Below are 24,402 nucleotides of genomic sequence, written 5' to 3'. Positions count from 1 at the left end.
CGGACTCTGAGCTGACAGTGCAGAGCCTGCTTGGGATTCTCTCTCTGCCCCTCCCTGACTTGTGCTCATACATTCTCTCTCAAAATAAATAAATAAACATTAAAAAAAGGATTATACACCATGATCAAGTGGGATTTATCCCAGAAATACAAAGACGGTTTAACGTGTGAAAAATCAATGTAATGCAACACGTTAATAAAATAAAGGACAATAACCGCATGATCATCTCAACAGATGCACAAAAAGCATTCGACAAAATCCAACACTCTTTCATTTTTTTTAATGTTTATTTTTGAGAGAGAGAAAGAAAGAGAGACAGAGTGCAAGAAGGGGAGGAGCTAAGAGAGAGGGAGACACAGAATCCGAAGCAGGCTCCAGGCTCTGAGCTGTCAGCACAGAGCTTGACGCAGGGCTTGGACCCACGAACCATGAGACCACGACTGGAGTTGAAGTCAGATGTTTAACTGACTGAGTCACCCAGGTGCCCCCCCAATGCTCTTTCATAATAAAAACACCCAATAAACTAGAAATAGAAGGGAACTTCCTTAACCTGATAAAGAGCATCTATGAAAAAACCACAGCTAACATCACATTTAATGACAAGACTGAAAGCTTCCTCCCAAAGAGCAGGAACAGGACAAGGATGTCCCTCTTACCACTTCTATTCCATATTGTACTGGATGTTCTAGGCAAGGCAAGTAAGCAAGTAAAACAATTTCTGTTTTCAGATGAAATGGTCTTGTATACAGTTAACTCTAAGGAATACACAGACACAAAACTAAAAACAAGAACAAAACACAAAACTATTAGAGCTCATAAACAAGTTCAGCACGGATTCAAGATACAAGATAAATACATAAAAGTAAGTTGTATTTCTATACACTAGCAATAGACAATCCAGAAATTAAGAAAACAACTCCATTTACAAGAGCATCCAAAAGAACAAAATACCTAGGAATAAGTTTAATAAAAGAAGTATAAGATTTGTACACTGAAAACTACAAAACATCATTCAAAGAAATTTTTTAAAAAGACCTAAACCAGTGGAAAGACACCTTGTGTTCAGGAATTAGAAGACATAATGTTGTTAAGATGGCAATCCTCCCCAAACTAATCTACAAATTCAATGCAACGCCAATCAAAATTTCAACTGCTTTTTTGGGCCGAAATTAACAAGTTGAAAATTCATATTCAATTCATATAGAAATGCAAGGGAACCAAAATAGCCAAAACAATTTTGAAAAATAAGAACAAAGTTGAGGACTCACACTTCCCTGTTTCAAAGCTCACTACAAAGCTATAGTAATCAAGACCGTGGTATTAGCAGGGTGCCTGGGTGGCTCAGTCAGTTAAGCGTCTGACTTCGGCTCAGGTCATGATCTCACAGTCCGTGAGTTCAAGCCCTGTGTCGAGCTCTGTGCTGACAGCTCAGAGCCTGAAGCTTGCTTCAGAGATTATGTGTCTCTCTCTCACCTGCTTGCATTCTATCTCTCTCTTTCTCTCTTTCAAAAATAATAAACATTAAAAAAAAAAAAAGACTGTGGTGCTAGCATAAGGATAGACATATCTATCAATAGAACAGAACTGAGAATTCAGAAATGAGCCCATACGTCTACGTTAATTGATTTTTTTTAAGGGTGCCGAGGTAATTCAAAGGGAAAGAGTAGCCTTCAATAATTAGCGCTCAGACAATTGGGTAACCGGACCTGTACTTCACATCTTATACAAACATTAACTCAAAATGGAATGAAACCTGAATGTAAGAGCTAAAATGATAAAACTCTTAGAAGAAAACAAAAGTGTAAATCTTCACATCTTTGGATTAGGCAACGGTGTCATATTTGTGACACCTAAGGCACAAGCAACCAAACTGAAAAGAGATAAATTGGACTTCATTAAAATTCAAAATTTTGTGCAAAATGACACTATCAAGAAAGTTAAAAAAAAAAAAACCCACATAATGGGAGAAAATATTTGCAAATTGTGAATCTAATAAGGATCTAGCAGCCAAAATAGAAAAGGACTCTTAGAGCTCAGCAGCAGTAAAAAGACAATCTAGTTTTAAAAAAGATTAGAAAAAGCAGACAAATGGCCAATAGGCACACGTAAAGATGTTCAACATCAAAAGTTTTTAAGGAAATGAAAATAAAACCACATGAGACAGCACTTCACATCTACCAGGATGAATATAATGAACAACAACAACATAGAAAAGAAAAGTGCTGGCAAGGATATAGAGAAATTAGAATCCTCACACATTATTGGCGGGACTATAAAATGGTACAGCCATCTTGGAAAACAGTTTGCCAGTTCTTTAAAAGTTAAACACAAAGTTACCGTATGACCCAGCAATTCCTCTCCTAGGTGTATGACCAGAAGAACTGGAAACAGGTATTCACACAAAAACTCATACTCGAATGTTCATTAATACATTATTCAAAATACTACTAAGCAGAAAGGACCCTGATGTCCATCAATGATGAATGCATAAACAAGATGTGGTCTATCATTATATAATGGGATGTCAGTCAGTCTTTAAAAGGAATAAGAGGGGCACCTGGGTGGCTCGGTCGGTTAAGCGGCCGACTTCGGCTCAGGTCACGATCTCGCGGTCTGTGGGTTCGAGCCCCGCATCGGACTCTGTGCTGACAGCTCAGAGCCTGGAGCCTGTTTCGGATTCTGTGTCTCCCTCTCTCTCTGACCCTCCCCCATTCATGCTCTGTCTCTGTCTCAAAAATAAATAAATGTTTAAAAAAATAAATAAAAGGAATAAGATTCATATACACGTTACAACACAGATAAACCCTGAAGACATCATGCTAAGTGAAATAAGACAGACACAAAAGGACAGATATAGGATTCCACTTCTACGAGGAACCTGGAATAGGCAAATTCACAGAGAAAGAAAGTAGAATGGAGTTTACCAGGGGCTGGAGGAGGGGAAATGGAGAGTGACCATTTAATGGATGCAAGTTTCTCTCTGGGATATTGAAAAAGTTCTGGAGATGGATGGTGGTGATGATTGTACAACATGGTGGATATATTTAATATCACTGAACTGGGTACTTAAAAATGGTTAAGGGGCGTCTGGGTGGCTCAATTGGTTAAGCATCTGACTTGTGGTTTCGGCTTAGGTAATAATCTGACTCTTGGTTTCATGAGTTCAAGCCCCGCGTCAGGCTCTGTGTTGGCAGCACGGAGCCTGCTTGGGATTCTCTCCCATTTCCTCTCTCTCTCTGCCTTTCCCCAACTCGCGCTATCTCTCACTCAAAATAAATAAACTTTATTATTACTTTTTTAACGTTTATTTTTGAGAGAGAGAGAGACACACACACAGAGTGTGAGCGGGGAGGGGCACAGAGAGAGAGACGGAGACACAAAATCTGAAGTGGGCTCCAGGCTTTTAGCTGTCAGCACAGAGCCCGATGTGAGGCTCGAACTCACAAATGGTGAGATCATGACCTGAGCTGAAGTCGGACGCTTAACTAACTGAGCCAGCCAGGTGCCCCAATAAAGAAACTTTAAAAAATTTTAATAAAAAATAGTTAAAATGATTAAATTTTATGTTACATCTATTTTACCACAATAAAAATACATACATTATTACCTGAAGAGTGTCTAGTAAGGTGTTATTGATAAACTTTTAAAAATTAGCTTTATTCCAAGCCAAATAGTAGAATTAAGCATAGTAATAGCTAAAAGTGTTTCCTAACCCATTCTGAACTTCAGAATGATTTGAGGAGCTTTTTGGAAACTAAACACATCTGGACCCAGAAAAAGGGAAAGAAAGAAAGAAATTAAGGATTATCCATGCCACAACATGGGTGAACCTTGAAAATCCTGAAAAGAATTCAGACACAAAAGGTCACATATTGTAGGATTCTACTTATATGAAAGGCCCAGTATAGGCAGATCTATGACAAAAAGTTGGTCAGTGGCTGCCTAGGGCTAGATGGAGAGGGGAATGGGGGAGTCACTGCTCATGGATCTCACTGGGGTGACAAGAATGTTCTGGAATTAGATAGTGGTGACAACTGCACAACCTGTGAACAAGAAACCAATGAAAAGCACACTTGAAAATGGCGAACTGTCTAGCTTGTGAATGATATCTCAGTAAAAAACACACCACAGCAACAAAACAAAACAGTGAGCCATTTTAAGAAGTGTAAGACATATAAAAAGGTCTAAAGAATGATACCACTAACATCTATCTATGTACCCATCAGGAGCTGAAGAGCTAAGGCCTTACCGATACTGCTCCTCCCGGCACACGCTCCAAATATACCCCCTCTTCCCAGAAAGGAGGCGTGATTTTGAATTTCACCCTGAGGTCCCACTTTTTAATGAAATATCCCCAATGACTCTGAGCTCTCCCTTTTCTGAACTTTTTTTTTTTAAGAGTATTTATTTTGAGAGAGAGCGAAAGAGTACCCAAGTGGGGAAAGGGCAGAGAGAGAGGAGGAGAGAAGTCCAAGCAGGCTTTGCACTGTCAGCGTGGAGCCTGATGTGGGGCTCGAACTCATGAACCATGAGATCATGACCTGAGCTAAATTCGAACTGACTTAACTGACTGGGCCACCTTTTTTTTTTTTTTTTAACCCTTCTTTCCCGGTGCCTCCCCCAAACAGTTACCCCTGAAACTAGAGGGCAGGAATCAATCTCATACTTCCTCCCACGGTTCCAGGAGAAGGCTCAACCCATGCCACGCACTCCCAATAAACAGCTGCTGACAGATTATTATTTTTTAAAAGATCCTTTCCTCGGGGCGCTTGGGTGGCTCAGTCGGTTAAGTGTCCGACTTCGGCCCAGGTCATGATCTTGTGGTTCACGAGTTCGAGCCCCGCGTCGGGCTCTGTGCTGACAGCTCGGAGCCTGGAGCCTGCTTCCAAATTCTGTGTCTTCCTCTCTCTCTGACCCTCCCCCCATTCATGCTCTGTCTCTCTCTGTCTCAAAAATAAATAAATGTTAAAAAAAAAATTGAAAAAAAATAATAAAAAATAAATAAAAATAAAAGATCCTTTCCTCTCATCTTCTGTTCTTTCCTTTGGTAATCTGGCAGTCACGCCTTTCTCTCCCAAGTAGAAAAGCAGTGCTGGTATTGAGCCACGTACACTCTGGAAATGCTCAATTCACTATCCCTAGAGACTGCAGTGCGAAATCGTTCTTCCTGTTACTAGAGGGTATTGGCTCTGGCAGGGCATGCTGCAGGGAAGCTGAATCCTAAAACCAAGAGGGAGCGGTAGACCCAGGGTTAGGCTGAAAACAGGTCAGAGGCCGGGTCTTCCATATTTTGGCTACCCAAAGAAACAAAGACCCCGGGGCCTTTACCGAAACCCCCTCTCTGAAGTACTTGTAGGCCTCTGTTTCTATAGCAACTCCCTCTATGAAAATGCCAAGCCTTTTAAATAACCTCCCCATTCAACCTCATAATATTCCTGTGAAGTATGGCTGAGGAGGGATTGTTATCCTCTATGCATTTTACAAAAGCTCAGGAGAGGGACACCACCTATCGAAGGTCACGCAGCCCAGAGCAGCATGTTATGCCAAGTTGAGAGCCTCTTTACAGCTTCTACTGTGCCAGATTGAGAGGCAGTTTAGCGGCAATCTGGCAGAGAATGAAACTGGTGTGGGGGATGGATTCTCTGGTGAATGAGAAATGTGAGCCCCTGGGGTACACTACAGAAAAGCCTAATCAACAATGAAAGAAGGCTGGCCCATGTCCCAGGATCTAAAAACCACCAGGCCAGGCCTTGACAACATCACCCACCTGCCTTAGAAGAAGACAGGGAAGAGGACTTTTAAAAGTAACGTCCCCTGCACCTTCCGTTTCTCTTATCTTTTAGTTTGTTCGTGGTGGAAAGACAGGTCTCGAGGTGCCACCGAGGGTACCTCCTATCGCAGAGTCAGCATCTGCGCATTAATAAATCTCTGCTGCCTGATTAATGAACAAATGCTTGTATGTGCGAGGTGAGGGACAAGAAGGAAAGGCAAAAGAAAAGGAAGACAGTAAGACACTGAAACTGTTAGCTTTGGTTGAAGAAAAACCAGGAGGCAGCTAAGATCCTGAATTAGTAAGAGCTGGCGAGGAAAGTAGGGATCTTCAGTGAATTTTAAAACTACAGCTTTATAGGTATATGGGCTTTATTAAGAATGTTTTAAATGTGAAGTAGAAATTTCATAATGAATCGTACTGAACACTGCACACAGAATAAATAGTTTATCAGCACTCCTTTCCAAATATTTACATCCTAGATCTTCATCAAGTAGAAAAACAAGGTATTTTTTTCTATTCAAAGAGAAACAAACATATAAGCCACACTAAATTTCCTGAAATGAAGAGGAATCCTCCATACTTCAAGTAGCGAGTTGTATTACAATAAAACACACTTTTTGTTAAAATAATTATTTACAGGGGCGCCTGGGTGGCGCAGTCGGTTGGGCATCCGACTTCAGCCAGGTCACGATCTCGCGGTCCGTGAGTTCGAGCCCCGCGTCAGGCTCTGGGCTGATGGCTCAGAGCCTGGAGCCTGTTTCCGATTCTGTGTCTCCCTCTCTCTCTGCCCCTCCCCCATTCATGCTCTGTCTCTCTCTGTCCCAAAAATAAATAAAAAACGTTGAAAATTAAAAAAAAAAAAATAATTATTTACATAAACTTAATTTATATGCAGTTTTTCATAACTGCATATTTAGCATAAAACAAGATGGTGTTTGAACTAACACAAGTTCTCGAAGCTTAGGAATCTCCCTTTTGACACTGGTCCGTGTGGTGCTTATATGAGAAACAGAACAGTATATATCAGGGGTCAGCAAATTTGACTTGTAAAGAGCCACACAGTAAATACTGTAGGCTCTGTGGGCCATACAGTCAACTCAACCCTGTCCCTGTGGTGCAAAAGTAACCTCAGACAATATGTAAACAAGTAAGAGTGGCTGTGTTTCAATAAAACTTTATTTATGGACAAGGAAATTTAAACTTCATGTAATTTTCACACATCACAATATATTGTGACTTTTGACTTTTCCGTAACCATTTACAAATGTACAAACCCTTGTGAACTCACGGGCCACACAACAACAAATGGCAGAGATGACCTGACCCATGGGACATAGGCGATTGATCCCTGTTATACACTAACACCAGTTCCAGACCTAGGCCAGACTGGCTGCATAGGAATTATGTGAGTAGCTTTTTAAAAAAATGCAAATTCACAAGTCCCACCCCAGAGGTTCTGATGCAGTAAGCTGCAGAGGAATCTGTGCTCACCAGGATTTTGGGAACCACCAGGTCACCTCCCAGGTCCCTAAAACAGTGGGGTTTCAAAACACTTGTCTTAAAACACTTAGGTTCTCCTGCTTCAACTGCTCCTACCTCGCTGTATGGCCTGGACTGCATCTCTCTGGATCCGATTTTCCTTGTCTATAATATGAGAGAGAGGGCTGCCTGATGGGCGTGCCCAGGTCCTTTCCTGCTCTGACATCTGTGACTCTGATTTAGAAAATATGCAGAAGCATCCAAGATTAAGTACAACAAAGCAGCAAACCATACTTTGGAGGAGAAAGCCTATTATTATTTATTCTTTCACATTACATCTTGGTGGAACTCTCCTGAATTGGTTATTTTGCTCCTTCATGGGATACTCTGTCAAGTTCAGGGTCAACAGCATTTGATACCATCTTGAGAACTACACTTATGTGGGCAGGGGGCAGCATGGAGCAGCCCCACGGCACAGCTGCCCACAGGCCGCATTCCCCTGCCCTATCTGCCAGGCTTTCAGGCCCTCTTCTCGGCAGGACAGAGAATACAAGAGAGAAAATGAAGCGGCCTGACTGGTGATGGGCTAACTAAAACAATATATATATTTAAAGCATGCCCCATGCATGGCTAATAAAATCTCAGTAATCATCATTAAACTGCTGATGAGAATCCAGAAAAGGAGATTCGTCCCTTGTTCAAACACTGGATTCTTCAAAGCCCAGGATGAGTAGAAAGGAAAAGCAGGCATTGGATTCTTACAAGAATACTTCTTAAGCAAGAATAACTTGGTGTCTATGCAGTCCAATAATATTTTACCTAATCTGTCTTAAATTAGATCTTTGTGAAGTAAACGAGTTAAAAGGAAAACTGAAATTGAATTGTGGTTTACTGCCCAAGGGGAAATATCAGTTTATAAAAACAGCCACTGAATGCGTTTGAACACAAGGCCCATTAAGAGCAGTGGAACAGCTCTTAACGAGTTATGGCATGGAGAATTAATAAATATGTCATTCGGGCATAAAATGAACCTTCTGAAAAGCACAGGCTTTTCATTTCCAATTAGCAACGTGGGGCTTGGAGCGCAGGATGGAGGAGCTTCACCACTGCTAATTCAGGGTAAGATGTATCCTCTTCCGGGTCTACGATAAGGGAAAGGGACACTGTGTAAGACCAGGTACGAGCCCATTCCTACACACGCCACACAAATTCTAGCATACTGCAAATGCAATACAATAAATCTACACAGTTACCAAAGCACTGCAGTGCAGCCAACTTATTAGCATTTCCTCACCTTCACCCCAGGATCAGATTAACTTTTTTAATCACACAAAAAGTATAGATTGAAAGGACATTACAGAGAAGAGTGCTCAACACAGGGTGGACCATATCACAGAACAGAAAGCTTCTTAGGGAGACAGGTTTAGTACCCAGCCCCTGGTTTGCTGTGGGACACACGGCTCAGGAGAGTGGCTCTCCACTCAACCAAGTTCTCCCTCTCCTGTGAGGTCATCATCTCAATTAAGGCAAAGGTAACCTGCAGGTACCTGATGACCTTCTGGCTGTAATGAACACTGAGGGGCCCAGAGATTGAGCCAACAAGAAGGCAGCTGGAAACCAATGTCCTTTGAGTCTATCTAGCTAGAGCTGTTACTGACACTGACTTATGACTGTCTCCCAGAGTTTGGGCCGTAGATCTTAACTGTTTTGATCTCTGGCACTGCCCAACCCTCTTGTTTTTAGCTGCCTTCTCTAGCCTTCAATTCTTGCCTGCCTAAACCTAACATATATACCTTATTCTCCCAGACCTATGTACCTCTTCTGTACCAAGCAAGTGGCCAGTTTGACTTACAGTAGTTGTTAGCTCTTCCTGCCTAACTCAAACTGTTAATTCCGGTAACTTCTACCAGGGGCAAATCCTCTCTGCCTATTACTTTCAGAGTGTGCATGCACAGAGTGGTCTTCTATCAGATAATAATACAAATACAGCTCATCTGCAGGGCAGCTATAGCAGTAGTAAGGGCAGGAGTCAGGTATCCGCTGGTCAACGGTGGTTTGGCATTTGACTTCTAGCTATAGAGCCAATATGGCAGGCAACAAGCAAATGTCCTCTCAAAGTTTCCCTGCTTTATTTTTTTTTTTAATTTTTTTTAACGTTTATTTATTTTTGAGACAGAGAGAGACAGAGCATGAACGGGGGAGGGGCAGAGAGAGAGGGAGACACAGAATCTGAAGCAGGCTCCAGGGTCTGAGCTGGCAGCACAGAGCCCGACGTGGGGCTCGAACTCATGGACCGCGAGATCGTGACCTGAGCCGAAGTCGGACGCTCAACCAACTGAGCCATCCAGGCGCCCCAAAGTTTCCCTGCTTTAATAAAGGAAAATATAATGCTGAATCTAAATAGGTTCTAGGGGCGCCTGGGTGGCTCAGTCAGTTAAGCATCCGACTCGGGCTCAGGTCATGATCTCACAGTTCGTGGGTTCGAGCCCCACGTCGGGCTCTGTGCTGACAGCTTGGAGCCTGGAGCCTGCTTCTGTGTCTCCCTCTCTCTCTGCCCCTCCCCTGCTCGTTTCCTATTTCTCTCTCTCTCTCTCAAAAATAAACAAATAATCTTTAAAAAAATAAAAAAATAAACAGATTCTACTTCAGACCAGGAAGGTGTTCAGAAGTAAATGGCCTGTACTGTCAAAACAACTACCTCATGTTGAAAAGAGTCCAGATGCCTTTCTTAATCCCAATCTGCTTAGTGGGCCCCTCAGGTGAAATCACAACTTTAGTCCCAGTATGCCTCAGGAAAGGCTCCAGCAAAGGCACAGCTGGCCTGAATTTCTTCAGTACCTGTGTCCTGGTACTAAGCTGCCTTTAGAAATACTGAACTCAAGCAGGACATGAGACACGGACAAATTCTGATTAGGCTTGTACTTCTGTTTGAACTATGAATATTTAGAGCCCTCATCTTCCAAGTCTCTATTCCACTACCCTGAGGATTGAGCAAGAGAGACCTCTAAATCCCAAATTTATGTTTTTATTGCTTTGGGTCATTGATAGCTATACCATGAACTTACCTGAAGAGTAACAGTGAATACACATTAAGCATTTACTATGTGGCAGGCACCCTACTAAGATGCCTATACAGTATCTGTCACCCAGCAATGGGTAGGTACTATTTTACAGATGATGAAATTGAGGTGGAAAGGTCAAGTAACTTTCCCAAGACCGCACAATTATTCATTAAGTGGCAAAACTTAAAATCGAACTGCGGCAGTGATTTGACTCCAGAGTCTCTGATCTTAATTGTCATACCGTACGGCAATTTTAAAAAGCTTCAAAAAAATCTAACTCCTCACTTTACAGACAAGAAAGCAAGCAGAGAGAGAGCTCTGTGCACACTGACACCACAGAGCTGAGGTTTACCAGGTCCCAGGTCTCCTGGCGTCTGGTCCTGAATGCTTTTCACCACCCCAAGTCATCTAGTCCAATCCTTGGGTCAACGAAGGAATCTCTCTTGCTTAATACCTTTAACTCCGGCAAAAAGCAAAGCCCCTGCTTGTGCCTCAGAGATCACAGCAGCTGGTTATGGTCTTTCCCCCAAATTAAGCCAGATGAAGGCAATGCTGGTGCCACATCTATCTCTGGGTTTGCTGTTTTCCAGGTGCTTCTGTATACACTTTCTCATTCGGTTTGACCTTGTAACCTCGTGCCCTCCAACCCACAATGGGAGCAGCTGACACCCTTCCTGCCCATATCCTGGTCGCAGGAAGCCATACCTGGCACAACAGCAGTGCTGTGTACCTGCTCCAGCGCTGAGCCAGCATGATGCTGCTCCCCAAGGCCGGGCAGCTCCGAACCTCCTACATGGCCTCTCTTCCTCACTGCCCTTCAAGAGGAGGTGGCCTTTGATCTTCTTCCTCCTTACCCTCTTAGGGGACACAGACTGCAGCTGCTCTGGGGTAAAGCAAAATGCATGCTTATTATGTAAAGTGTATTAACCCCTCTAGTCACTGTATTCGTATTCCAGAATATTCTATATTCTCGCTCTCTTCTTTCTTAGAAAGCAGCAGAGAGGTTTCTATAGAGGCTTTGATACAACAAAGAGCTGGATTCAAGATCTAGCTCTGTTGCTTATTAGCTGTCAGGCCCTTTGTCAACTTATTTAGGTTGCTAAGACTCAGGTTTCTCACTGATAAAACAGGAATAATGACCGACACTAGCTACTTTATCAGGTTGTGAGAATGAAATACAGAGTCACAAAAAGTACTTACTACAGTACCCGGCACAGAATAAACACACAATAAACGTGACTATGATGCTGCCTCTGCCACTCCTGCTCCTTGGCTACAAACACGGGCTGGCCATCAGGAGACTTGAAGGGCATGGGGCGCCTGGAGGGCTCCGTCAGCTAAGCATCTAACTCTTGATTCTGGCTCAGGTCGTGATCTCACAGTTCACAAGTTCGAGCCCCACACTGAGCTCCGCACCGTCAGCGCAGAGCCTCCTTGAGATTTTCTCTCTACCTCTCCCTCTGCTCCTTCCCCATGCTAGTGTGTGCACGCACATGCACACGCACGTTCTCTGTCTCTCAAGTAAATACATAAACTTTAAAAAAAAAACGAGAGGGGTGCCTGGGTGGCTCAGTCGGTTAAGCGTCCGGCCTCAGCTCAGGTCACGATCTCATGCTTCGTGGGTTCGAGCCCCATGCCAGGCTCTGTGCTGTCGGCACAGAGCCTGCTCTTCGGATTCTGTGTCTCCCTCTCTCTCTGCCCTATCCTGCTCCCACTCTGTCTTGCTCTCCCTCGCTCTCTCTCTCAAAAATAAACATTTAAAAAAAAAAAAAAGGAGAGTCTAAGGACTAACATTCACATTAGTTGGTATTCACACACTTGGCAGAAGCCAGTAGGACAAGGTAGAGCAATTCTCCAGAGTCACTAGGAGACACCTGTATGGTTACACTGGTTCAAAACAGGCCCCAGGGCTTAGGTCAAACCTAGGAACTCTGGAAGGAGGAGAAAATAAAAGCTGCCTAGTATGCACACACTGGGATCCAACCTGCCTTTCCACCTTTGGCTCCTGTCATAGCCAAAGTAGTGCTCTAGTCACAAGTAAACTCACGGTGTGAAACAATTCAGCCTTTCCTATGCCTCTCTGCCTTTTCATGCACTGGTCTTTATACCCAAACTTACTCTTTCTTCTCTTCTCCAACAGGTGGATTTTTTAAAACCATATTTTATGTGGTATACGTTAAGGTCCAGCTTAACTATCACCTCCTCTCTGAAGATGGCCCCATTCCACTGTCTCAAACAGAATTATCCTTCCTTCCTGTGTGTCTCCACTCCGCACCTACTCCTGTTTGAGCAGTTAATGTGGTACTGTCGCTTTTGTTTACACATCTCTGTCTCTCGCTGGACCCTGAGATCCTTAAAGGCAGGGCTATAGCTTCCAACTACCGTTTCTCAGCTCAGCAAGCAGAGTGCAGAATACGATGCCCATCTGGCATAAGGTAGAGAGCTCACATGTGTTTACTGAGCATATGAATGAATCTCTTAGACTTGAGGAAAGGATACCATACTAACTATACAACAAACCTGTAACTTTACACAACTTTCTGCTAGGTGCCTAATTGACCTTTTCCACCCTTTAGCTCATCCTCCCATAAGAATTGTTTTAGTTTGAAAAGTCTTCTCATCTTTTCTATGTCTTTAGATACCATGCTAAAGATATAGCATGAAATAAACAAATACACTTTAAAAAACGCCCAAAACACCACATACCAGCTTCATATTGTGGCAATGTAAAATGACAGAAAATTATCTCAAAATGATAGTAGAAAACAAAAACTCAGTCTGTAATATACTCCATAGAGACAGCGTGATATGGTAGAAAGACCATGAATATTAAATCCTACATCCCTGGAACTTAAATCTGGCTCTGCCACACACCAGCTGAGGAAATGTGAACAATTACGATTTCTGAGCCACGATGTTTTCTTACTTACAAAAATATGCAACATTCTACTGACAGCTCCCTAACACTGGTCACCCTTAAGGACTGCAGAAAATTGGGGAATCAATAATGATATCCAGAATTTAGCTGGTGTCATCCACTAAAATAGCAGATGAAAGCAGTGGGTTTAAGGGGAGAAAGGAGCTCAATTTTGAACACACTGAGTTACCTGCAGGAAATCCAGAGAGAGATGCCTGGCAAGGTGTTGAATATTAAGGCGCATTCTAGGCTGGAAATACAGTTTCAGGAGTACTGAGAGTCTAGGTGACATCACCCAGGGAGAGTGTGCCAGGAACACGGGCCAGGTACGGAACCCGGGAGGACACCAACATTTAAGGGAGAGGAGGGGGAAATGGGAGAGAAGGAGTAGTCTGAGATGTAAGGTGAATGCAGCCAAGGAAGTAAAGAAAAGAGCTGCAAGAATTGGGGAGCAATCCACAGTATCAAACACAGCACAGAGCTCCAGTGGGATAAGAAGTGAAACAACATCCGATAAATTTGGCAATTTGACATCACAGAGGATCTTATCTTGAGAATGCCAGCAGAGAGGAGGATGCGGGTGAAGAAGCGGGTGGGAGGTTTGTAGGTGGTGATGCTGAGTAAAGGCTACTCTTTGAAAGTTTCAATGGCAGGAGAAGAGTGGTTAGACTAGCTGGGGATGTGGGGTCAAGTAAGGGCTCATTACAGTGTGAGAGGCTTTGACAGTGTTTAAAGCTGAGGGGAAGGAGCATGAGTGAAAAGGGAAAGACTGACAGAACAGTGTCACAGCACAGAACAGTGAGAGGAAAACTGAGAGACAGAAGTTCTAGAGAAAGTTCTAGAGAAAGTCCCCTGGATGGGGACTGACCCTGAACAGCAGACAGGAGATTTCATCCTCTGAAATTGGGGGAATCTTTTATTCAAACTTGAATCCATAGGCCAAAGTCTGTAGCTCCAACAAAGTCTCTGGAACAGGAGTGCCTCTCCAGAGCTTATATGGAACATTCTACTGCTAGATTCAGAGGTGGCAGAAATTGTCCTATAAGGGGGCAATCCTAATCTTGAATGGTGTCAAACAGGGTTATATGTAACGAACAATATGTAAAGAATTTACAACTCATATGAATTTGGAAGCAATGAGTAAGAGAAGCGTTCCTCTGTATAAGGACTTTACGGGCTTACTCTCTGACGAAGAAAGGATTTAAAATATGGTTAATTATCATCAGAAGATGATCGATATCACCTTGATTTTGAGACATCCTCCAACATTTCAATGGTCATTACTAAATAAGTCATTCGACGGGTCAATTTTTATTAAAATAAAAATGTTCCACACCCTGGAAAAAACTATCAGAGACTAATCCCTCTGATAGTGGAATCAATCAATCACGTGGAATTTTATGGCTAAGGTGATTAGCTAATAACACACATTCCAGAATTCAGGTAAAAGGTGTCTTTCTCACTAATGTGGCTACTGGTGCAAGGACTTGAAAAGACCTGAGGCTCTTTTCTGGAGAAAATGCTAGGTTCTATCTGCAGATGGCCCGGTGACTCACACTGATGCTGAAATGTACTGGACCCCTGCCTATGTAAAAATCGAAGACTGGCAAAATGTCTCAACAGAGTGACAATCCTGGCTTTTAAGTAACTCAGAAGATCAGCATTACAGGTCCTTTTAAAGATTATAATTTAGTGCTTGCTAAAGGCCTATTTAAGACACTGAGTATTTAGACAGCATGCAGCCTTTGATTCTTCTGGATTCTCCAAGTTTAGTCTCCATACCAAGTTAGAGCACCACAACCTCTCAAGTACCTGGACCGTATTATCTTTAATGCACTCACCATTATATGTAATGATGAATTTCTTTACCTGTTTATTATCTGTCTCCCCAACAAAAACTAAGGTTCCGGAGTAGCATAAAGAGATCGTCTGTTTTGTTCCCAAGGGCATGGAGCAGAGCCTGGGCATATAGAAAACGCTCAATAACAATTTATCAGATTACCAAATGAATGACTGAATGCTAGACTCTTCCTTAGCCCTCCACAATCAATCACAAAATCCTATCAACTCACCTCTGTAACACCTCTTGACTTCATCCACTCCCTTTACTTTTCACTTCCACCATCACACTTTGGACCCTCACTACCCCACGGCTGGTCTCTGTCCCAGTTCTCTTTCCATCTGGTCCACCGTACGTACCACGGCCACATTCACCTCCCCCAAGCACAGCTTCAATCACATCTGCTCAGTCCCCGACACCGTCAGTAGTTCTCCACTATTTGTCAAGTAAAGACCAAAGTTCCAGGTCTCACACTAAGTCCACCGTGATTTGGCTCCAGCTCTCCCCTCCCAGCCTCATCTCCCAAGGCTCCTCACTCATTCCCCTACATTCCAGCTCAATCAGACCCCTCAGCTTTCTCCTCCACTGTCCTACACTCTGGTCTCTAAGCCTTTGCTCATATTGTTCTTTCTGCCTACAATGTTTCAGTCTATCCTTCTTTCCTAAACTCCGAAGCCTGATTCAAATACTACAATTACAATGAGGTAAGTAAGGCCCTTTCTGGGGCTCCCTTATCAAAAATAGTATATTATACACTACCTTGTTATAAGCTACTTCAGGGAAAAGAGTGGACTTCATGAATCTTTGTTTCCCCAACAGAATTGAACAGACTGCTCCACCCCTGCAATGCCTCCCATATAGGAATACTCAAGAAGTATTTGTTGAATAAGCAGGTTGTTCTTATATGAGGCAACCCAAACTAGTATATATTCCAATGTCAGCTTCTCTCATTTCCTTTATAGTCAGTGAATACACGGAGGGTGACACAAGTCGCCCAGCCAAGAAAGAAGCAAGAACACTTAATAAAGGCAGACATGACAGGACAACTTAGAATATTCAGGAAGTGGCATCCTTTGTATAATACACACTTGATACCAATAAACCAAGAAGAGATTCAAGCACTAGGAGGAGGCTATCAACCCATGACCTTTGATAAAGTTCCTTCCAATTCTAAGTTTCTACAAGAGGAGAGATAAGACTGGTGGCGCTGAACAATAGTCATCCAGCCCTTTGAAAATCTCTAAAATGTCAGGAGCTACTTCCTCAGCCCCTAAAGGAAACTAATTCTTTGGGAAAGGAAAAGATACACTGGTAATCAGTCTCTTCTCCCTCTAGAGTTCAATTCATTTTGGTAGATGGGAAAATTTTCATTAGAGAAAACATCATAATGTCACCTTTCATGTTCAAAGCACTCAGAAAAGTACATAGTGTTTTCGTAGGCATATTTCCTAAGATTAATTGATTCAACAGATAGGGATTGAGCACTTACGACAGTGCAGGCACTGCTCCAGCCGATGAGCAGACAAGAGGATGAACAACAAACAAATAAACATATGGCTGGTGTTGCTGGGTGCTACAGAGAAAACTGATGCTGGGTAGGAGCAACAGGCTGTTTCATTTTGTAAAGGGTAGTCAAGATCATCACAACAACCTGGCGAAATAGGTGCAATACTATAATCTTAATTTCCAGGATTAGGGAAACTGATTCCCTGAGTGGTTAAGTTATATACACGTTAACCTGGAATTAGATGGGGAGGGGGTCAGAAATAAGATTTCCCAACACTGAGTCTATTGCTAAGGGTTTTTTAAAAAAAATAATAAAACAAATAAACCTTATTTATTTTGGGGGGGAGGGGACAGAGAGAGGGAGAGCTAGAGAGAATCCCAAATAGGTTCTGTGTTGTTAGCGTGGAGCCTGACATGGGGCTCGAACTCACGAATGGTGAGATCATGACCCGAGCCGAAATCAAGAGTTGGATGTTTAAAGGACTGAGCCACCCAGGCGTCCCTACAGCTAAGGTTTTAAAGAAGACCTAGAGTTGGGAATGTTCAACTAAATTCCTTCCCCTCTAGAGAATGTTGCTTAGAGAGTGGAAAAGAGCACCATACATGCACATCATTAACCCATCACCCTGAGAATGGCCTGCCTCCCACTGGTGCATAAGTATTTGCCTCCCTTTGGTCTGGTGAATAAAATAACAGAAACACCATTTTGGCTTTTTTTAATATTGTTGCAAAATGGCTTTTTTGAGCAAAATAAAGTTTGAAAACATGCAGTTTTTATTTAGAATGGAAGGGTGCATCTAGCCTTATTGTGCGAGAGCAGGCAATGCAACACTTCATTAGCAAAATTTCAAACCACACCTAATGGATGTAAACTCTCCTTTAGCGGCCTGTCTCTGCTCTGCACACTTGTTGAAAAGTGTGTGAAAATAGATTCAGCAAGGATTTTCTGCCAAGAGCACATGGGACTGCGTGTGTGTGTGTGTGTGTGTGTGTGTGTGTATGCGCACACATGTGCGTGTGCCTGTGTGTGTGTGGGTAAGGAGAAAATTGTAAACATTCCTGGGAACAGGATGCCCTCCTATATCTAACCTGAATTAAATCTAAAAGCCACTTCTTAGTAAAGGTAGGGCTAAAGATCTTAATGTAGCACAGGAATTCAGAAGGTAGAATCAGTTCTGGTAGAGAGAATCAAGTCAGGCTGTAAGGAAGAAGAGGGCCTTGGACGAATGGGTCGAGGGTCAAAAGTTTCCTGAAGTTAAAGGACATTCTGAGAGGAGGGAATGGAGACCACATTCTGAGTCCCACATTCTGAGAGGAGGGAATGGAGACCAGGAGGCAGGGGGCACTAGGGAAACAGAAAGCAGTCTGTTCCAGCTAAAACGTAACGGTGACAGACACATGTGTGAAACACAATGAGAAGGATATAGATATAGGCCCAACTCTTATCTTGTATTTATTATAGGTAAGGAAACTGAAGCCCCAGAGATTTTAAGTGATTTACCCAAAGGCAAACAAGGGGCAAGAAAGAACTAAAATGGAAGTTTTTATGTTTCCAGCTAGGTGCTCTTTTCACTGTCCCATTCTGTCGTTGGGGACGTGTGGGAGATCTTCTTCCCTTTAAAAGTAAACATATACAGAGAGGTTAAATGAGTTATCTTTAGATTACATATCCAGCTGAATAGTGGCAGCAGTGCTGATACTGAGCCCGAGTCTCTGGAACAGCTTGTTGAGGGCCACTGCATGACTTAGCAACTTCACTGGAGAAGGTAAAATCCTGGAGCTAATACAAAGGCCATCCTTCCCCTCAGAAGCACTGTACCTGTCAGGACCCATCCTGAAAAAGGTTATAAAGCCACAGGGACGATCAGGGATGTGGGTGAAAAAGCAGGTTCTTCTTCCTGTCTCTAAATTTGCCTACCTAGCTCCAGAAGGACTCAGCCAATGGAGTGGAGTATCGATGAATAAAACATGAGAAAAGCGGAGACCTCAAAACGTGTTGTAATAAACTGAGAGTTAGGAGGCATAGGTTTTAGTTTTGACTCTACCACCAACACGGGTGCTGGCTTTTGACAAGAACTTTACCCCATTAAATTTATCAGAGGAGGATGATGAACCAGCCTATATCTAAGGCTACAATATTCTAATTTTCTATGATTCTGGGTAGACTCCAATTTGCAGGAAAAGAGACAGGAAGAGTTGAAGGTACACTGAACTCTGAGAAACAACATGTAATTTAATGCAATAGGAACGAGCCCTATTTGAAGGCACATCAGTCCATCCTATAATTTCGATTTTTGTTTACATTTATATTTCTTTTAAGAGGATATGCCCACTGAACAGAAAAGGACACACAGAGCAATTACCAATTTTAAGAAATGGGAAAAGGAGTAGGAGTCAACTCTGAAGGCCTTTTTCAACTTAATCCATAGACTTTCTTGCTGCCCCACTTAAGATGGTTATTGGAATATATGTGGCCATTTGAAATTCACTAAGTTATTATTAAGAACTGGAGAGAGGCGTCAGGGTGGCTCAGTCGGTTAAGCGTCCGACTCTTGATTTCGGCTCAGGCTCACGTTCATGACGTGGAGCCCCATGTCGGGCTCTGTGCTGGCCGTGGAGTCTGCTTAAGATGCTCTCTCTCCCTCTGCCCCTCCCCTGCTCACTTGTGTGCTTCTCTCTCTCTCTCTCTAAAAAAAAAAAAAAAAAAAAAAAAACAAAGAAAGACTTCAACAGGCTTAAGAAAATAGAAAGAAAACCAAGAACAAAGACATTTTGGCGAGTTCAAGCTTCTTAGAGTACCTATTTGGTTTTGAATATACATATATAAAGAAACTCGGGAAGATCCTACTAAAACAGTGGTCACCTGTTCAGGGAGACAGAAGTGAGCAGATGAGAGAGAAATGTAAAGGGGAGACTTTTTACCAAATAACTTTAATTGACTTTTTAACCATGTAGGTAAATAACTTATTTTTATTTAAAAATCAAATAAATAAATATAAACATCCCCGAAATTCTATTTTTTGCAAGCAACTGCTGAAAAACAAGAAAGCCAAACAAAGGAGACATTAGAACAAAGTCCCAAGAGGCAAAGAAAATGTTGTAACACTGGGAGGTCTGAGGAAACCCAAAGAGAGAATCATCTAGACTGTTTTCAGGGACCAGCTGGGAAAGTCAGTGAAATACAACATGCACAACCCTGTTGAGGGCCTGAAGTAGCTTATGATAGCTCAAACCAGCACCAGCTGGTACAAGAGTGTCTTAAAAAATACGACACACAGGTTTATGTCCCCGTGTCCCTGGAAGAGTGTGAAATCCGCAAGGGGATAAAAATGAGAACTCTACGAATGGGGAAGTAGTTTTCCTTCACCCTCTAAAACAGAGGGAAGGAAATGAGACACCGGTGTCAATGAGAGCCATAAAAGTGATTAATTAGGTAGAAAAGGAGACCTATGAGGAAACGGGAAAGAAATCCACTTTTATCACTTAGCAAAGAAATTCTATTTGGGAAGAATTATTTAAGGCAGCCCATGAAGCACAAACATAAGGGAATGTCCTCTTAAAGTCATTTCTACTCTCAGGATTTTTTGATTTGTGGGTTAGTTCCCAGTGTGCTTCCTTGTAGAGGAGACCTTGCTAATTTGGCCTAGTGAAAGGCCTAGTTAGTAAGAAGTATTAGTAATGCCAGGGAAGACCTGCAAATAAACTTGAGCCAGCACATTATTAATCAACTAAAAAATCCCTCGCTTTGGGGCGCCTGGCTGGCGCAGTCGGTAGAGCACGCGACTCTTGATCTTGGGGTTGTAAGTTTGAGCCCCTTGTTGGGTATGGAGAATACTTAAAAATAAAATCTTAAACAAAAACATCCCTTGCTTATAAGGACAATTAATACTTCCGAAGTGCTACTAATGTTCTTTCTTGTCACAAGTGTTAGTTTGTTTGCTTCATAACAATCATTAAGCTATGCATTTATGTTTTATGAACTTTTCTGCATGCCGGTATATTTCACAATAAAAAAAATGATCACCAAAAAAAAAAAAAATACAATTAAAGTTATCCTTTCCACAAACTATATACCCTTGTGGGGAGGCCAAAGGCTGAAGTCATCCTGTCTATCATGAAGAACCAGTCTCCTAATGGAGCTCCACCAACATTCCTACCCAAGGAATGACACCCATCAGGGCCAGAGATCTGCCCTCTCTGAGGCCTCACTCCCAATCCAGGGTCACTGAAATCTGAGGCATTAGGAGAAAAGAGGCTACCTATAGGGCAGACACCAGGGGAAAAGGCATGCAAAGGAAAACTGGGCCCTGTTGATGTGTATTCTTCATCTATTAAGTCGGGTTTAAGGAAAGGAGATTGAATCTGCATTTGAGTTGGAAAGATAAACAGTTCAAATAAAAGCAAAACAGTTCTGGCTGCCTGAAAGGCCAGGGTCCAAAAGGCTTTACATATCTACTTATTGCAGTAAGAGTACTTTCTGAAAAAGTCACACCATTGGCCAACTCACCTAAATAGGCACAACCTAAACCCTGTGATTTGTCATTGCTTTGTACCTCCACTAAGATCATGGATGCAAGGATAGGAAAGTGTAAGAAGACATTTCTAAAAATATTTCAAAAATTTACAATGGGATGAAATGTTCTTCTAAAAATAGCCCAAGATTCCACGTTCCCTTGTTCACTAACCCAGAAAGTTAAAGCCTGCCTCCTCCCTCACCCATCTACCCCACTCGGCAAAGGCCCACATTACAAAGCCAGACTTTAAAGAAGGGAAGAGTAACTGAGCAAATCAATGAAAGTTTATGAAAACTACTCAGCTCCAGAACTTGAGATGTGAAGAAGTCCTTAGAAAGTCTGTCCAACTTCTCAGTTCTAGATGAGAAAATTTAGGCCCAAAGAGGTGACACATCTTGCTAAAAGGACATGAACTAGTTTTGGGAAGTTGTTTTATTTGTAACTTGCTTTTCCCATAAACTATTTGAGGCATCTTGAACAATACACATATGAGAAAAGAGAAATATAGATCAGAAACATGGTGCATTATGGTAGAGTCAGGATTTCTTACTTCTGGTTGACTGTTATTCACATCACTTCATGCTTCGTTTCTTAAACTTTCTATATTTCCCAGTGGAGGATACAGGCCACTGTTGGCACTTATATCCTGAGTTGCAAGAGAAGTGAGTGAAGGACCATCTTGTGTAGACAACGTCGTAACTGCCTTTGCCATCCTGAGCCAAAAACGCCTTCACAACTACAGCTGGGTCAAGAGATCAACTGGTCTCATCTTACTTCTGTCTCGTTATTAAGCCAAGAAACTAAAATTTCTTCCAAATTATGAGCCTGAAGGACAATTTAGTTAAGGGAAGCTTATGGGGCAGTTTTGTTAATATAGATAGTTGAGTTAAGCTTTATATTTGTGAATATGTTATCACACACAGCCTTTTCTCCCCTCATCTGGAAACACCTCTCAATCTAATTCTTTAAATGACCTTTGTCAAATGGGGGATCCCTAGAATGGTGTTTGGCGTCAGTCCTCAGTATGCAATGGCTAAGTAGTTGGCTGGCGGATTAGCCAGGGGGCTTTGCTTCTCCACCTGTTGCCTTGCTGCAAAAGAGAATCATGAGAAAGAAGCCCACGGTTGGGTCAAATGTTTGTTAGAGGAGTTTGAAACTCTTGGCCAAATGAAGACAAGTATTTATTTCACTTGTGCTTCTTACAAGCAAGAGTAACAGAACGGACTCTAATGTAAGAATGAGTGTTGGCTCAAGCCGGACAACTGAGTAACAAGGCCAAAGACCTGGTCTCCTCACGGGCCCAGTTTGGTTTACCCTCTACTATTCCTGTCCCCAGCAGCTAAGATCTAATGTCACCAAGGGACAGAGGAAGTTCCGATAGAGTACAAATCCATCATCTCCTTCAAAACAGTAGGCTTTGCTGATGTTGTAACAGTTACATTATCTTTATATGTAAAGATGGAATTCTGAGTGGGTGTGGGAGACAGATTCTACCTGGCTGCATCATCTCTCGGTACGCCATCTTTCTTGGACTCTATTAAATAGTCCCGTTTCATTTATGTTCTCTTTTGTTTTTGTTTTCGAATCTGTTTTCATCTTTTTCTGATCTGGCCTGGAGCCAAAAACTGAAGCCTTATTAACAGACTCGAGGAGCGTCAAGGCCCACAAATGAGCCTGCGCAGCAATTACACTGAAAAACAAACCCCATCAACCAGAAGCGAAACAAAGGATTAACTACTTATCCAAACTCTGGCAAAGGGACAGTTCTTCCTCCCCCGTCTCCCCTAAGCCTGTTAGGAAAGGGGTGTCTGAAGCCACACTGCCGTCTCCTCCAACTCACTTTCTGTGTCAAATAGTATGGGTCAAAGTCCTCCAGGGGAACTGCAACCAGGCCTTGCGGGATGTCCCCATAGATGAAAGGCAAACTCTTCCCCGCTTCCAGGTCACTGTTCGGCTTGGGCTTGCTGTCCTCATCGTCTTCCCGATGACTGCCTTCGGCCTTTGGTGGTTTCTTGAGCTTGCTCTCGGCAATGCGCCTCTCGATGTTTGCCAGTGACTCAGGGGTGAAAGGCTTGAAACTATCAGGGCCTGGTGGTGCGAGCAGCCGCGCTGCCATCTTCTCATCCTGCAGCAGCTTCGTTAGTTATGCTGCGTCCGGGACAGGTCAGCTCTGGAAGAAACGGCAACACAGACAGCAGTAATCAATCGCTGCTCTAAAAAGAGGCCAGACCAAACCATCTCACTCTCGACCTTTATTCACAACCTCCGCAACACATAGTTTCTTCTGTGACACGGGTGTTTTGCTCTTCAGAAAATTTGTGGCGGGAATGGGCGAGATGATGCTCATAAGCCCCTCTCAGGGGAATGGTCAGCCAGGGAGATCCAAAGATGGGAGGCTCCTAAATTGCTCGTGTTTGTTACTTACATGCTACTCACTGTTTGTAAACCACACACAACTACAAACATACATCCCATACCCTCAACGGACTTCTATTCTAAACTAGTAAGGCATATTTGACATTACCCAGGGGGACGTGTCAGCTTTGGAATCCTCCTATGATGCTCAAGTCACCTTCCTGTCCTGGAAGTCTACTCCCTACAGAGATACTCTTTCTTCCAAAGACAACGCAAGGGCAAACTGTCACTCTTTCCAGATTCCGGGTTCTGAAAACACTAAACCCTTCAAAACTTTGGAGGCACAACAAAATACAGACAAAATAGCTTCCATCTGCTTTGGCTCTTCCATTTCGAGTTATTTTTCAATCCACCAAGTTGTGTAAAATCCATCTGGTACAGAAGTCCAGAAGTGCGTGCTTTGATGACCAAGATCCTGCCAGGGACAACCGGGGGCGGGGGGTGGGGGTGAGGGGAGCAATTGGTGGAGGAATCTCAGAGAACTTCCTCTGAAACAACAGCACCACACTGCCACAGGGTGAACGATGGCCGAAAGGCCTGCATGCAACCCAGAGGGGCTCAAGCCAGGAAGGACAGAAGTAAGAACAGAACAAACCAAGTTTTTCTTCTAAAAGGAAAAATGAAGTAGTGCCACACGAGAGCCAGTGATTTCTAAGCACAGGATCTGAAAAGCCCGTTTCCATGTTTACACAGAGTCCTGGGTCATTTAAAACACGCCCTGACACAGGGGAATCCCTAACATCAAAAGCACTCATGCTTGGTGCCTGTCACAAAAGGACCTGAGCAGGTGAGTCTTACCACGAAGGCTTTAGGGTTGTACCGGCATCTCATCTGGTGTTCCTGGTGCTGCTTTCTCCCCTTTAGTTTTGTGAGCTCCACAAAGACAATCGGGGAAC

At 42.9% G+C, this 24,402-nt stretch overlaps 1 protein-coding gene across 2 annotated transcripts in view; it reads right to left on the bottom strand.

The window, feature by feature from the left end:
- The window catches only part of SCN8A (sodium voltage-gated channel alpha subunit 8), a 119,023-nt gene extending 95,780 nt beyond the window's left edge, over positions 1-23,243 (bottom strand). For both annotated transcript variants that reach the window (XM_042992326.1, XM_042992327.1), the window contains exon 1: positions 22,932-23,243. In XM_042992326.1, coding sequence (XP_042848260.1) covers positions 22,932-23,207 — 276 coding nt within the window. In that variant the 5' untranslated portion in view covers positions 23,208-23,243. The remainder of the gene's footprint in view (positions 1-22,931) is intronic.
- Between the last annotated feature and the right edge of the window lie 1,159 nt (positions 23,244-24,402).

Source organism: Panthera tigris, chromosome B4, assembly GCF_018350195.1.
Source record: "Panthera tigris isolate Pti1 chromosome B4, P.tigris_Pti1_mat1.1, whole genome shotgun sequence".
Classification (NCBI taxonomy): domain Eukaryota; kingdom Metazoa; phylum Chordata; class Mammalia; order Carnivora; family Felidae; genus Panthera; species Panthera tigris.
Note: the sequence above shows the minus strand (reverse complement) of the source record. Positions and strands in the feature narration are given on the sequence as shown.